This window comes from Bacillus rossius (genome assembly GCF_032445375.1).
Source record: "Bacillus rossius redtenbacheri isolate Brsri chromosome 4 unlocalized genomic scaffold, Brsri_v3 Brsri_v3_scf4_2, whole genome shotgun sequence".
NCBI lineage: Eukaryota > Metazoa > Arthropoda > Insecta > Phasmatodea > Bacillidae > Bacillus > Bacillus rossius.
The window spans coordinates 14,176,671-14,190,390 of NW_026962011.1; the positions used below are offsets into that span (position 1 = coordinate 14,176,671).

The 13,720-nt window shown below is 42.4% G+C and overlaps 1 protein-coding gene across 2 annotated transcripts in view; it reads right to left on the reverse strand.

Moving 5' to 3' along the window:
* Positions 1 to 654: 654 nt before the first annotated feature.
* LOC134541878 (serine protease inhibitor 28Dc-like) overlaps positions 655 to 13,720 on the reverse strand; it is a 47,736-nt gene continuing 34,670 nt past the window's right edge. For both annotated transcript variants that reach the window (XM_063385584.1, XM_063385583.1), the window contains exons 2-5: positions 8,877 to 9,165; positions 8,148 to 8,322; positions 4,174 to 4,369; positions 655 to 2,319 (exon numbers count right to left, since the gene is read on the reverse strand). In XM_063385584.1, coding sequence (XP_063241654.1) covers positions 1,374 to 2,319; positions 4,174 to 4,369; positions 8,148 to 8,322; positions 8,877 to 9,165 — 1,606 coding nt within the window. In that variant the 3' untranslated portion in view covers positions 655 to 1,373. The remainder of the gene's footprint in view (positions 2,320 to 4,173; positions 4,370 to 8,147; positions 8,323 to 8,876; positions 9,166 to 13,720) is intronic.

The following is a 13,720-nucleotide window of genomic DNA, read 5'->3' on the forward strand; positions in this document are numbered from 1 at the left end:
CAAAAGGATTAGTAAAAAAATGGATTTATCTCAACCCAAACGTAAAAAAAAATTGGAGAATATACATCCTTTATTAAAATAAATAAAATATCAACCTATCCTGAAATTAGCGTGAGCGACGCCGTGTATTATTAGTAAGTCCATAGTAAAGTAAAGCATATTTGCGCAGATGATTTTTAAAACTAAAACTTCCGAATCCAATTTCATTATCAGACTCGTCAAGTCCACGGCCATCTTCAAAATATGTTTCATAAATGGAGCTTCTCTCAAACTATGCAGACGAACCAGTTGAAGTTTTATCAAATGATAATACAAGAATAAGCATATTCATATGAGTCTGTATTGTAGAGAGATTTGAATTTAAATTATATATAATAATTAATTTGAGTGAACATAATAAATTGTTTTAAAAGATTACGGATCTCAATGTAGTTTTTGATAATACCACCAAATAAACCAAGCACGCAATACAAAAATTATATTTTCGACTTTTTAAATGACCCTAATTAACAATCTGAAGCCAAAAAAAAATATTTTATTTAAGATTATTTAAATATTTCCGTTCCTTGAAGAAAATTTATTCATTTGCCTAATAAAGCGTTAATTGTATCTGCGAATATGTAAATGCATTGGTGGAGTGAATGGAAGGCAAAATTGGTTTTTATGGTTATATTTGGGCACACATAAATCATGATACAAAATAAGACTGTTTTTCCAACACACATGCGAAGATGAAACAGGCAATTGTGTACACATATTTCATGACTCATAAACGTCAAGTAGCAAACGACTTGTCGGAATCCCACATGATGTGTCTCCAAACTTGCTCTCGGCATTAGTGACGGACCAGGGAGTGGGGCAATTTTTACTGTAGGAGGGGGGTGGGAAGCTTACCCGGGCGCTGGGTTAGAAGGAGCGCAGGATGAGCTGACAAAAAAAGTTTGAAATAAAAGGCAAATGTAATGAATAATTTTACATTATCTAATAAAAATTTTGAATTAATCATTAACAACAATGGTGTTTACAATGATAATTTTAAATTCTCAGTTTCTTGTGAGTTTGTGCGGCATACTTACACAGAGGCCGTGAAATTAAACGTACACTTAAACACTGGTAAGTACATAGGTTTCAATAATATTTAACTTTATTGTACACGGATACAAATAAAATATGTCTGATACTTTATTTTTGGGAATGGGTTGGGGGGGGGGGGGTTTGGGGGTTGGCTTACCTCAATTACTACCTCGGGTGAAGGAAAGCCTATAACCGTCCCTGCTCAGTGTCTGCGAACAACAGCCCCGTGCCGTGTAAGACCGCGCTCGACGGAACACGACCCTCGGCGCGACCCGGCACGTCGACACAAGTCTCCGGGCTCACACGTACTCGCCTTCGCCGCCCGTCGGGTCGGCGACGATGCCCCAGAAGAGCGACGCGAGCGTCGCCTCGTGCCGCACGAAGAACATGAACGGGCTGTCGACCTTGAAGAGCTTCACGTCGCCGCTGTAGTCGACGGCGCTGGCGCTGACGGCGGCCGCCTCGGTGCCCTTCTCCGACACGTCGACGGCCACCTGGTGCAGTACGTCGTCCACGCGGAACCGCAGGTCCGCCGACGCGCCGCTCATGTCCAGGTCCAGCTTCTCGTCGTCGACGTCGGCCGGGGTCGTGGGTCGGTCGCCCTCGTCTTCTGGGGAGTCGTCTATCCGGGAGGGTATGGAGAAGTAGTACCGGTGCCTGGAGTTGTACCTCCAGTGGTAGCGGCTCCGGCGCACCCGGGTGACGGGCGGCCCGCCGCCCGCGGGGTCGCCCTCCTTCAGCTTGTCCCTGACCTTGGTGATGGCCTCGCGGATGCTCAGCGTGTCCTTGAGCACCATCTTGGGCAGCACCACCGTGACGGGCCGCGGCTTGGCGGACGCCGCCAGGTCGCGCACGTTGCGGAAGGTGAGCGCCGCCACGAAGCGCTGCAGGTCGTGCTCGGCGCGGCCCTTCAAGGGCATCACCACGAACATGGCGGCGCGCGCGCCCTTGTAGGGCAGCGCGACCAGGCGGCAGCCCAGCGCCTCGCTCTCGGCGTACAGCGCGTCGAGGTGGCCGCGCATGAAGCTGACCTTGACGCCGCGGTGCGGGGAGGCGCGGAACACGCCCGGCACCGTCAGCTCCGGGTCGAAGGGCGTCTGCCAGTCGCCGCTGAAGTACACGGCGTTGATGAGCAGCGCCGACGTGGTGGGCGCGAGGCCCCCGGGCAGCGCCTCAGGGATCCGGCCGCGCGTGTGCTCGCGCGTCCAGCTGTTCACGAAGGCCTGCGCCTTCCGCGGGTCGCCGCTGCGCACACGACACAGCACCTCAACTACTTCAGTGAAGACGGAGAACAAGCCACAATCAACTCATGTCACATTTTAACTGGTATTAGGTAGGCCTCGCCATCCTGCAATTTCAAATATTTTGGCGCTGCTGACAATAAAGCTTCTTTACTATTTTTTTTTTGTCAAGGCATAGGACTTACTTTTTGAAGTCATGACAGTTGCAGTCGCCCGCGTGAAATAATGTTAATTATTACCTCGCGGTGCTTACGGACTAGAACCTGTTAGTAAATATTTGAATGCGACAAGATGAAGAAGCTCTTGAAAGATATGATTATTTATGTCTTGAAATGCAAAAAAAAAAAATTGGGATAAATAGTTCAAAAATTATAATTCTAGCAAAAGGTTGGAAAAAATCAAAGATGGCGGGGTCTAGTATAGTATCCCTTAAATACCTTGACAGCACAGATAATTCCAAGGAAGAAATTCAGTCAGAAAAAATATTACAGCACAGACGAAGATGGTATGCTGACGAAACAGTTGCAGTTGTTGTTTTCCTGTATTTACTGTTCTTGTCGCAACTGTCTCGTCGTGGTCAGGCTAATGTCTAAGTCAGAAATAAACTGCAGCACAGACGAATTTCCTGTTACTTAGTTCTCTGGGGTGTCTAGGCATTTATTATTTCACGTCAGCTGATTTAGGCTTTTTTCTCTGTGTATTTATGTATTCATTCATCTATGGTGACCATGCTTAAGGTTTTGTTCATGGCATCCAGTACATATATGCAATGATGTGGGAAACCATACCATAATTTCAGATAACCATGCGAATTCAGGATGAATAAACCGAGATTCGATGCCGGGTTCTGCCGAACCATGGCACCGCATTGTTCGGTCACACAGGACAGTGTCGGCGGTCCAATTGGTAGACCATAATAGAATAAAATAGCGGAAAGAACACGATGTGTTTATTCACACGTATGTCAGCTGGATGAAAACCATACCCCTTCCCCCTAACACGACAGTTTTCCTGAATCCCAGCCAGTGCCGTAGCCACGATTTTGTGAAGGAGGGGGTCCAGTATAACCATTACATCATTTTTGTGGGTAGGTTTTCTTTATGATTGATTTATAAAAGGAAAAAGACTTTTACAATAAAATCTCAGGTAGCAGTAAGTAGACTTTTTTAATTTGAAAGTTTACACATATAATAATGTTCGCAGGCTTTCACTGCCATTGTCTGAAGTAACTTGGCTTCTGGGTTGTAGCCGTGTCCTTGGCGAATAATTCACCAACGTTTCGGTCGACATTGCAGTCGCCATCATCAGGGAGCAGTTACCTTCTGACTCCCTGATGATGGCGACTGTAATGTCGACCGAAAAGTCGGTGAATTATTCGCCAAGGACACGGCTACAACCAAAAAGCCAAGCTACTTTACACATGGAAATTTGAGTGATGATTTTGTGTGAGAAAAGAAAACTAAACATTTATTATTTTGGGTTTTTCAATTTAATTCTTTTCAATACTTTGTTCCAGCACCAAATGTTTTGAGGGTTTCGTTAAGACAAATCATTAATACACACACATACGTATATATGCTATTAAAAAAATTAAACACACCAATCAAGTTTGTATAAAAAAAAAGACATGCTTACAGAAATACGTGTGCGAACCGTCATCAAATATAGACCGCTCGGAAACACAATTCCAGTGAATTCCGTGTACTAGTAATGTCTATCTATTATGGAGAGAGAAAAAAAAATTTTTTGTAGCCCACTGATGAATAAAATAACCCTTGTAATCTCATGCAGCTAGTTTTCTGATGGTCTTTGCTAGTGTATGTGAATCCTCGAAGGGAGGGTAAGGGACTCGCAGCACCTGAAGTCCAGCGGCCAGAACTGCAGGCCGTAGAGCTGCGTGACGGCGTGCACGTAGCTGGGGCGCATGCGCAGGTCGGGCTGCACGAAGAAGGCGCTGGCCATGCTGAGCACGTAGCCCTCGGCCGTGTGGTCCGCCGCCTCCAGCAGCCGCGCGAGCCCGCCCAGCTGGCGGTGCAGCTCCAGGGGGTCGCCCGCTGCGGACAGCGCGCGTTCGCGTGTAGCAGTGTAGCGTGGGGCAGTGCGTGGGAGCTAAAGTATGCTAGTGTCAAAGTATGCTAGTGTCAAAGTGTGCTAGAGTCAAAGTATACAATTGTCAAAGCATGCTAGAGTCAAAGTATACAATTGTCAAAGCATGCTAGTGTCAAAGCATGCTAGTGTCAAAGTATACCATTGTCAAAGTATAAAATTGTCAAAGTATGCTAGTGTCAAAGTATACCATTGTCAAAGTATACAATTGTCAAAGCATGCTATAGTCAAAGCATGCTAGAGTCAAAGCATGCTAGAGTCAAAGCATGCTTGTGTCAAAGTATGCTAGAGTCAATGTATAATATTGTCAAAGTATGCTAGTGTGAAAGTTTACCTTTATCAAAGTATGCTAGTGTCAAAGTATACCATAGTCAAAGTATGCTAGTGTAAAAGTATGTTTGAGTAAAAGTGATATTTTCAACGATATAGGAATGAAAATGCGTGTGATAAGCTACACAAGTATTTGAAGCAAGTGTACAAGTGTTCAATTATACTTAAGCGCACAGGTGAACGCACAGTTATGTGAGTGTATAAGAAGATTTAGAAGTATGCAAGTGTACTATAATTCGAAACATGCCATCGAGCACTGCTTGTGCTGTGTTTTTCGGCGAGTAATTTAATAGCTAAACTGCGATTCATGAATTCGCGCTTCAGTTTTCGTTACACTCTGGGCGTTTGTTACGCTCTGATGGGTCATAGCCTCAACTTTCCCCTACCAGTTGTAAAGAAGTATTACTTACTAAAAAAAAAATTAATTGATGTTAAAGTATGTCGTGCAACTATTCTCAAATTTTACTGTTCTTAAAATTAGTACCAGTGGCACCCATTTCCCCACTGTCAATTGCAAACATGAAGTTGTTTGTAAGCACGGATAACCGAAAAAATCGTTAACTACTTTTAAGAACTGTAAAATTTTAAACAAGTTACATGGAACAGACTGTATGACTGCGTATATTCTAACTTTAAAATGATCAGGTGTGTGCCCTGTTAACTTGACAGCAAATCGAAATAATTAGTTCCCGAGAAACTTAACTTATTTTTTGAAGTGCTTCATCAAAACTTGCTGGACACTTAATATGTTTATTTTCGTAACTGAGAATAAGATTTGCACTTAACGTATACTTTGGTAGCACGTACTCGATGCATGTTTAAAAATACGTAATTTAGACCCTGGTAATGTTTAATTAGCCTAGTGGCAGAGGAATATTGAGAGTACTTTATTAGCAAGACTTCCAAAAATTTTTGATTTATAGGTATCCAGATATCTGTCCAACCTGTTTGTTCAATAGTTATAACTCTTGGCTATAGAGCCGAAAAGTCCCATGTTCCATTCCCGGCGCATTTCCTTCACCTCCGTACTGCGGAAGGAAACGAAAAGACCACCACAGAGTCTCTCTGTCACGAAAACCCCCACGAAATGCTTCGGCTTCTACATGGCTGGAAGACGCCCCTATCTAACTCCTCACCGGTTGAATTCCAAGCGTACTTCGCGTGGTGAATCGTGCTCTCCTCTCCTAGTAGCGTTCCATCACCCCCTGACGGGCACACAAAATTTTTTTAAACAAGCGCGGGCATTCTGGATCAGTTTATAGGTACGCACTATAGATACGGTGCAGCGTACTATAATTATGACACACGAGGTAGAAATTATGTTACAAATTATCGTACATCCGTCGGATAATTATGGTACGTCCTATGGGTACAAATTACGGTATGTCACTGAAAGTAAAAAGAAGCCGCGGTGATACCAAGGAGCATGTAAGAAGATCTGGAGTGTACATGTGTAGGGCGAGAGCAAAGCCAGCCGGTTGCGAAGAAGGGATGAAAAGAAAGAGGAAGAGAGTGTATTTCTACTGGAAACACAGCCACAGCCCACTTGTCCTTGAGCTGGAGGCGCTGGTGTGCGGCTACGATGGTGATTTCCTGTAGCGCATATGGCTGTACAAATCGATGGCATTCCAAGCCGGATGGCGTTGCTTTTCACAGGTAATAACGATTTTTTTTTTTTCATTTGTTAACTAAATTAATTCCCAAAACTTTTGAAGCATCAGAAAAAAGTGGCAAATGTTTTAAACAGATGTAACTAATCTTCGAACTTTTCGACAAACCTAAGAAAACTAATTAACAAAGAGAATTTGTTTCAGTTGTAAGTACAATTCTTTACTTTTTTCATAGATTTCCAAAACGTGACGATCAACGACAGCTCTGAGAAAAAGCGACAAAACGGAAAAATTGGACTGCGTCTCCGAACCATTCATTTTGATGACAAATAAATGGGTCTTAAGAAGCGAAAATCGAACTCGATTAAAGGATGGTATGGTATTCGGTATATTAAGGTTTCCCTCAAAGTAACGGTTTCACAATGCTTTTAAGATATTAGTTACATCCCAACATAAGTTTAAAACATTTCTCTTAAGAGTGTGCTTTGTAGCATTAAAAGACGTGCCTTAATTATTTTGCAAATTTATCATTGTTATGGTGACGATGTCAGGGGTTTTCGTATTTTTTTTTAGAAATATAGTACAGTATTAGCAAAGAACTGTTATTTTGCCCACACAGAGAAAAAAAATACAAAATGCTAAAATTTGGCTTCTGTCTTTTTATATCCTAGATAGGCTTGTTATTATATGTGTTTTGTAACATGTATAAAAATGTTAAATATATTCAACAATATTTGGTAATTATATATATTTAAAAACTTTTATGTACGCGACTTGAACCTACGTGAAAGGTTTTCACTTTTCAGTCTATAAAGGCATATTCTATTATTTTTTAAAATTATTAATTCTTATGCAAACAATTAATAAAATTGAAAGTGTCTTACATTGTCAGTATATGCATAGCATTACAGTTATTACAAACATTTATCTACCAGTGTTTAACTAAGGTTTGCATGTTACGTTGGTTGAGTAGACTGTAACATGAACATGTTATTGAAAAGACTTCTAACTTCTACTAATACACGTATATTACAAGAGATTTGTAATAGATTAAATGAGATAAGCAATAATTCGTTTTTATAAACGTTGTGTATGAAATTATAAATTTTGAGATGTATTAACAAAAAGAAGTACGTTCCGAAGACATATGTCGGTAGTGTTACCCACTGAAACATTATTCCCACTTCAACTCTCTGTAAAAATAAAAGTATGGGGTTGAATGTGTCAAGAGGGGTATATAAATAAAATCTGAGGCTTCTTCCTTATTTCATACGCTGGTGTCCCCCACTTATAATTGCATACAAAAATTTTTCCTCGATGTTGTAATTTACTCTGCGTATTCACAACATTTTTTGGCAGTAAATAGGTATTTAATTTTTAAAAATGAAAGTATTCATGTTTCGAAAAAATATTAAAGCGGTGAGGGGAAAAATGTTTACAGATACTCCAGTAAAAATGTTCAGTTTGATTGTTTTGATAGTTTCAGAGCAGTTGCGAGTTTAGTTTGGAGGATTTTTCGGCCGCGCGAGGCAAGTTTGGCTCGTTTTCGTTTTCTTCCAGCGTAGGAAGCAGGGAACAAACGCCGATACCCGGCTTCACCTCGCATACTTTGCTAGCCTTCCCTTGTCCTCTCCAGATGTATTACTGTATATAAGCTCCATGGGTGATACCCTGGGAAATGGCCTCGTGGCCGTGCGGTTAGCATCGCTGACTACCAATCCAAAGGTTGACGGATCGAATCCCGGCCGCTGCAATACCCTGGGGTGACATGGTCTGTGATCGTTACCGCCAGCGATGCCGGTGGAGCTGGAGTTGCCGGTGGAGTTGTCCTCGGTGGACAGCAGCCACTCGAGCTGCTCGCGCGAGCGGCCCTTGGCGCCCAGCAGCAGCTCGCCGATGGCCGCCGCCACGCTCACCGGCGACACCACGAAGTTGTCCTTGTCGCTGACGTGCAGGAACAGCTGCGGGCAGTCGCAGTCCAGTCTCCGTGTCTCTCCAGTTGCCACATACCTACTACACGCCTCGGGAAAATAAGTAACACCGAATAAGCAACCGCATGTCACTAATGTTTCGCTTATTTTCAAAATTAATTGATGGCCAGCTCCTGGCCTGATAAGGTTTAAATCCTCTTAAATTTAATTTTTATTGGTTTTATTCACTTTTTTGTTTTATAATTTTATTATGGTTGTTTTAGGACCTTAATTTTTAAAGAGTCGTTATATCATGTTATAAGGATAATTTATGCAAGAAGTATATTTTGTTAAACATACAATTTGGTTATTGTAAATACTGTCCATTTTTTAACATTTCTCAAAAGTAATACCAATGGTGTACGTATCATTCATTCTCCGACTGTCCTTGCAAACTACTTCACGTGGTTGTGAGTGTTCGTAAGCAAATATTATGTGACCAAGTGGCCGTTGGGAAACAGCCTACCACTGTGCTACTTTTGAGAACTTCAAATTGTTTGAGAGTACGCTCGTTGGGAAGGGGGGGGAGGGGAGGGGTGACTGACCTTCAGCCGGACGGCGACGCCGAAGACGGCCTCGGCCGCCTGGCGGTAGCGCTCGAGGGCGCCGCGCGGGGAGCTGGGGTCGGAGAAGGGCGACCGCGCGTCGCCCGGGAACACGATGCGGTCCAGCGGCGACACGGCGACGTTGTTGCCGCCGCCCCACGGCGCCGGGCCGCCGGCCGCCGCCGCCAGCACCGCCGCTGCGAGCGCTGCCGTCGCCCACGGCAGCCACGGCGCCATCCCTGCCGGGCGAGGACACGCGCGCGGCGTGTCTCCCGTCTTGCGGCGGTCCCTGGGGACGTCATTGTGGGGGTGGTGATGGTGCTTATGGCGTCGATGATGGTGGTGATGATGGTTATGGAGATGGTGATGGTGATGGCGTCGATGATGGTGGTGATGGTAATGATGAGATGGTGGTGATGTGATGGTGGTGATGGCGTCGTAGTTATGGTGATGATGGGGATATGATGAATTTTATATGATTATGATGGTGATGGTGATTGTGGGGGTGGTTATGGTGATGAGACCAAATCACTCGCGCTCTAACGCGGATACCAGAGGTAACGCCGCGGTTCTGGAAGCCACTGCGCAACTGTGTTTTTTTATAGCACGGTGATTCTTCTGTGCCCTACCGCGGTCTTCGACGGTATGGAAGGGAAGGGAAAACTCCGACACCCAGTCTTAGGCCCCGAGGAGGAAAATTTTCCACGGTTGAAAAATCCCTGACCCACCTGGGACTAAAACACGGGACTATCGGTTTGCCAGCCAGGAACTGTGACCACTGCGTCCTCAGGTCGGACATAGCATTGCATGCGTGAATGGAAATGTGTTCACCAGAGAGATGTTACATGAAATCTCTAGAATTTTTCGCAACACGTATACTATTAATGACTATATAAAACCGGAAGAAGTAAACAGAATGAAGTGAAATATTACCTTCGCCTTGCCTTCAACGAGTTTAAATTAGTTCTACGAAATGTTTTCAGGTTTTTTTTTTTAACTTTCCTAGCAAACGCACAAAAAAACACACAGTTCAGCACAGCATTACATACATATATGCCAGAACGTATTGGACAGTGATTTATTACAAAAAAAAATCTAACTTACAGTGATGCCAAAATCCTTGCACATGCTGCAACTCTGAGCAACAACGTAACTCTTGTGGATGGATACAATAAAACTCCTGTCAAATTCAAAGGAGTGATGTTTGCTGAGGAAGCACCAAGGTTCATCGTGTGCAAGAATTGTAATTGAAATTCACCCACACTGTATGACGAAGATTTTAAGAAGTACCTACCTGGTAAGTTAATATGTAGGCACGTGTTTTTGATTAGTCGAATCTCCTCGTTTTCGCGCCTTTACTCTTCGGGAATACACCACAGGCGATTCCAATAGCCTACTGAAAGACTGGAAAATTGATATTATTTGGAATACAAAAAGTTTTGACAAAAGGTTCTTGTGACTTTAGCTGAAAGATGGCCGATACACAACGATTTTCCAGCCAGCGTATACTATTTCGTGACTCGCCCATAAAAGCTGATTTATTTGTTTGCATGGATAAGAACATTTATTCGGGATCTCGTATTTAAGGAATTAGGTATAGTTGAACTAGGTTTTGTGGAGATGGGCAAAAACGTCTCCGTTGGTCGGGGGCAGGAGGAGAGGGTGATAGGTGGAGAGGGGGAGGGAGAGATAGAGATGGGATCGAAGCCATGCCGTTTAGTACATTTTGGTTTTCCAAGTGGAAGTTATCAGACAGCCACTGCAAATGTTAGGTGACGTCGACTGCGTATAGCATGTCGAAAGCTCTTTCGAATATTATTAATAGTGGTGAGCAAACACCAGCGACCCCTCACGAGTAGTGTGTACTCTTCCACCTCCACTGTTTGCTGTGGCAGAGTCGTGCAGAAACTCTGGCGCTGCGACGCAGGCGATGGGTTTTCCCAGCGGCGAAGTGACGTGGTCTGTCTGCTGCAAGTTCGTGCGTGCAGTGAGTCACGTAACTTTAGCGAGTTAGACCAGGGTTGCAAACCACGCAAGGGACGCTGCGTCAAACAACGCAATCAACGCAAGTAAATCACGGTCGTTTGTGAAGCACGATAGACGTAAGACGACACAAACCATACATCCTGAAATTGTATAACGGTATACCTAATTACTAATTTTTTTCCCCTGGGCTTCTTTTGAGAATCAAAATTTATTATGAAAACATACGAAATATTCAATAACTTGATTTAAAAGATTTTCTTTCACTGTACGAAAGTTTAATTACTAAAAACGTTATAAAAATAACATCGTGGCCTCCATTAATGTTCATCTCGTCTGTGGAACTCTTCAATTCAAATATTAAAGGCGGAAACGCAAGACAAAATACAAGAAGAGACATTTTATTTTACAATATTAGGAGTTATTTATGTACCAAACCAACTTTTCATTTTACTTAGGATCAACTAAAAATGCAAAAACCTGCTGACCCGGAAAAAAATAAGAAAGATTTTTGCGAGAATTTTGAAGTGAAGCTTCTTTGGACGCGATGAGAGTAAAATTTAAACTCCTAATTTTAATGCAACGTTTTCGTGAAACATGGTGAAACTTTTCTGACGCGAAAATGACAAACAATAGGCACTATAATAAAAGGCACGAGAGTACTATGCTATATACGTTTCTGGGCTCGTTATCGTTCTTCTCTTTGTTAGACGATACGTCCCCCACCCACAAAATAGAACTGAGAGAGATAGATGAACGAAAGAAACGACAGAGAGTGTGCACATGCGCACGCGTAGATATTGTTATCCTATAGTCAGTCAGCTGTGAATACCTTATATTTGCTGCCAGCGCGCTCCAGTTTCTTCGCGTTCCAATGCGTGGCATGTTAGAATAAGAAAGAAAAAGAAAAGAAAAAAAGGACAAAAATAATGCATAAAAACAAAATAAAAATAATAGAATTAAGTGTTATTCATATAATATAAGTCAAATTGCTTCCGCCCTGTACGACAGCATGTTTATTTTATTGTAACATTTTTCTTGTGTTATTCATGTTTTCTTCTTTAGTTTTAGGTGCTGACTGGCAGTGGAGTGAGTGGTCAGTGTAGCCACTCACCAACAGGGGCGCTTGCATCCCTTGTCACTAAATCCAGCACTGGACAAAAAAAAAGCGGACCACGAGTCCAAGTACCCAACCCCCCGCATGGTAGACTCTTTTATACTCTGTCCAACTCTTCATCCAGACCATCCTCTGTCTCCTGTATTCTCCTACAATTAATGCATGCAAATTTTCACCCCGCATGACAGTGCCCAGGGTTTACCTGTGTCTATGCAGGTTTTACCTGGGCCCAACCTATCTCTAGTTATCGTCAAGATTTATGAGTGAGGGGAGTTAGTCATGGCATCAATTGCTGCCATGGCTGGCCAATCCCCTCCTTAGCACACGATGCATGCAACACTCTCCCTGCATAGTTAATCCCAGCATGACTAGGCATATAGGCTTCGGCCTGAGACGCACTTAGGTCCCTCCCCTAACCCGGACCCCTCCCAAATACACTTAGTTTTAGTTAGGTTAGGAGAAAAAAAATTAGAGTTCCTTCTTGTTCAACCATCAGCGTAGACAGTGATGTTGAAACAGTCCCTGCATTTTCCTGTTACGAATTTCATATTTCGTTCAGAGATTTGGCGTGTTCCAAATGACAGAACTGTTTGAAGAAACAGTAACACGATAAGTTTTTATGATGTATTTCAACAGTAAGTAATATTTATTTGGAAATTTGTTCTCTCTCTCTCTCTCTCTGCCTTGTTACCTCTTAGATATACTTACGAGTCGAAGTTTAAATTGTCAAAGAAGTTTCGCCCTTTAATCAATGTAACAGATTAAATGTAACGTACCTTTTAATTCTAAAACTTAAAAAAAAAAAAAAACGAAATCCAAAGATGCAAGAACGTGGCTTATTGGGACGTGTCACTCGGGTTTAGAGAATTTTACGTTTCTCGTCTGTAAGCGTGAAGAGTGGTGTGATGTGTTTTTGTCGGTGGTGATTTGTTCTGTGACGACCGACCGGCTGTTGACGCGCACATGTTTCAAGGTCGAGTGAGGCGTGACTCAACTGCTCACGCATCAACAATAAGCGGAAATTTTCGTTAACGAAACACCGCGAAAAGGACTGATTTATAACGGGCATACGTGAACGTATGTCACAACATTTATTTGCGAAGAAGCTACAAGCAATATTTTTTATCTGTTGTCGAATTTACAGGCCTTGGCCGAAATAAAACCAAGAAATAATAATTTTTAAAATTACAAAGAATAATTTTGTTGAAATAATAACTTGATCACTTGCTTTTCCAAGAGGAAAAACTTTGCATAATGTACTATAAAATTTTTTTAGTAAAATAACAAGAATTATTTACAAAAATGTTTCTTTGAAATACGAAATACCCTTCTTTTATGATAAATTACGGAACATATATATCGTATATTAGATCTGAAACACAAATGTTTCCAAAAATTTATTTCGTTGCGTTACTTTTAATAATATTTTTAGACATTATCATTAGCCAACAGAAAAGTTTAATATTTTTTTTTGCTTATGAACGAAGAATTTAGAAGCTATATATTTTTTTTTTCATTATAGTTGGCAAGAGTTCTACCCTCAGGCCTACTTACACGGAGAAAACGAATGAAAGGACTAAGGAAGGGACCACAATGATGCACTAATGCCACTAATGGCTTCTCCCCATCTAGAACTTCCTAACAAATGCGGCAATACAGAGCTAGAGTTGCGTACCGTTATGGATGCATGTGAGTAGTATATAATAGGGCATACTGGCACAGGATTCAGGTTGCGGAGCTGTGT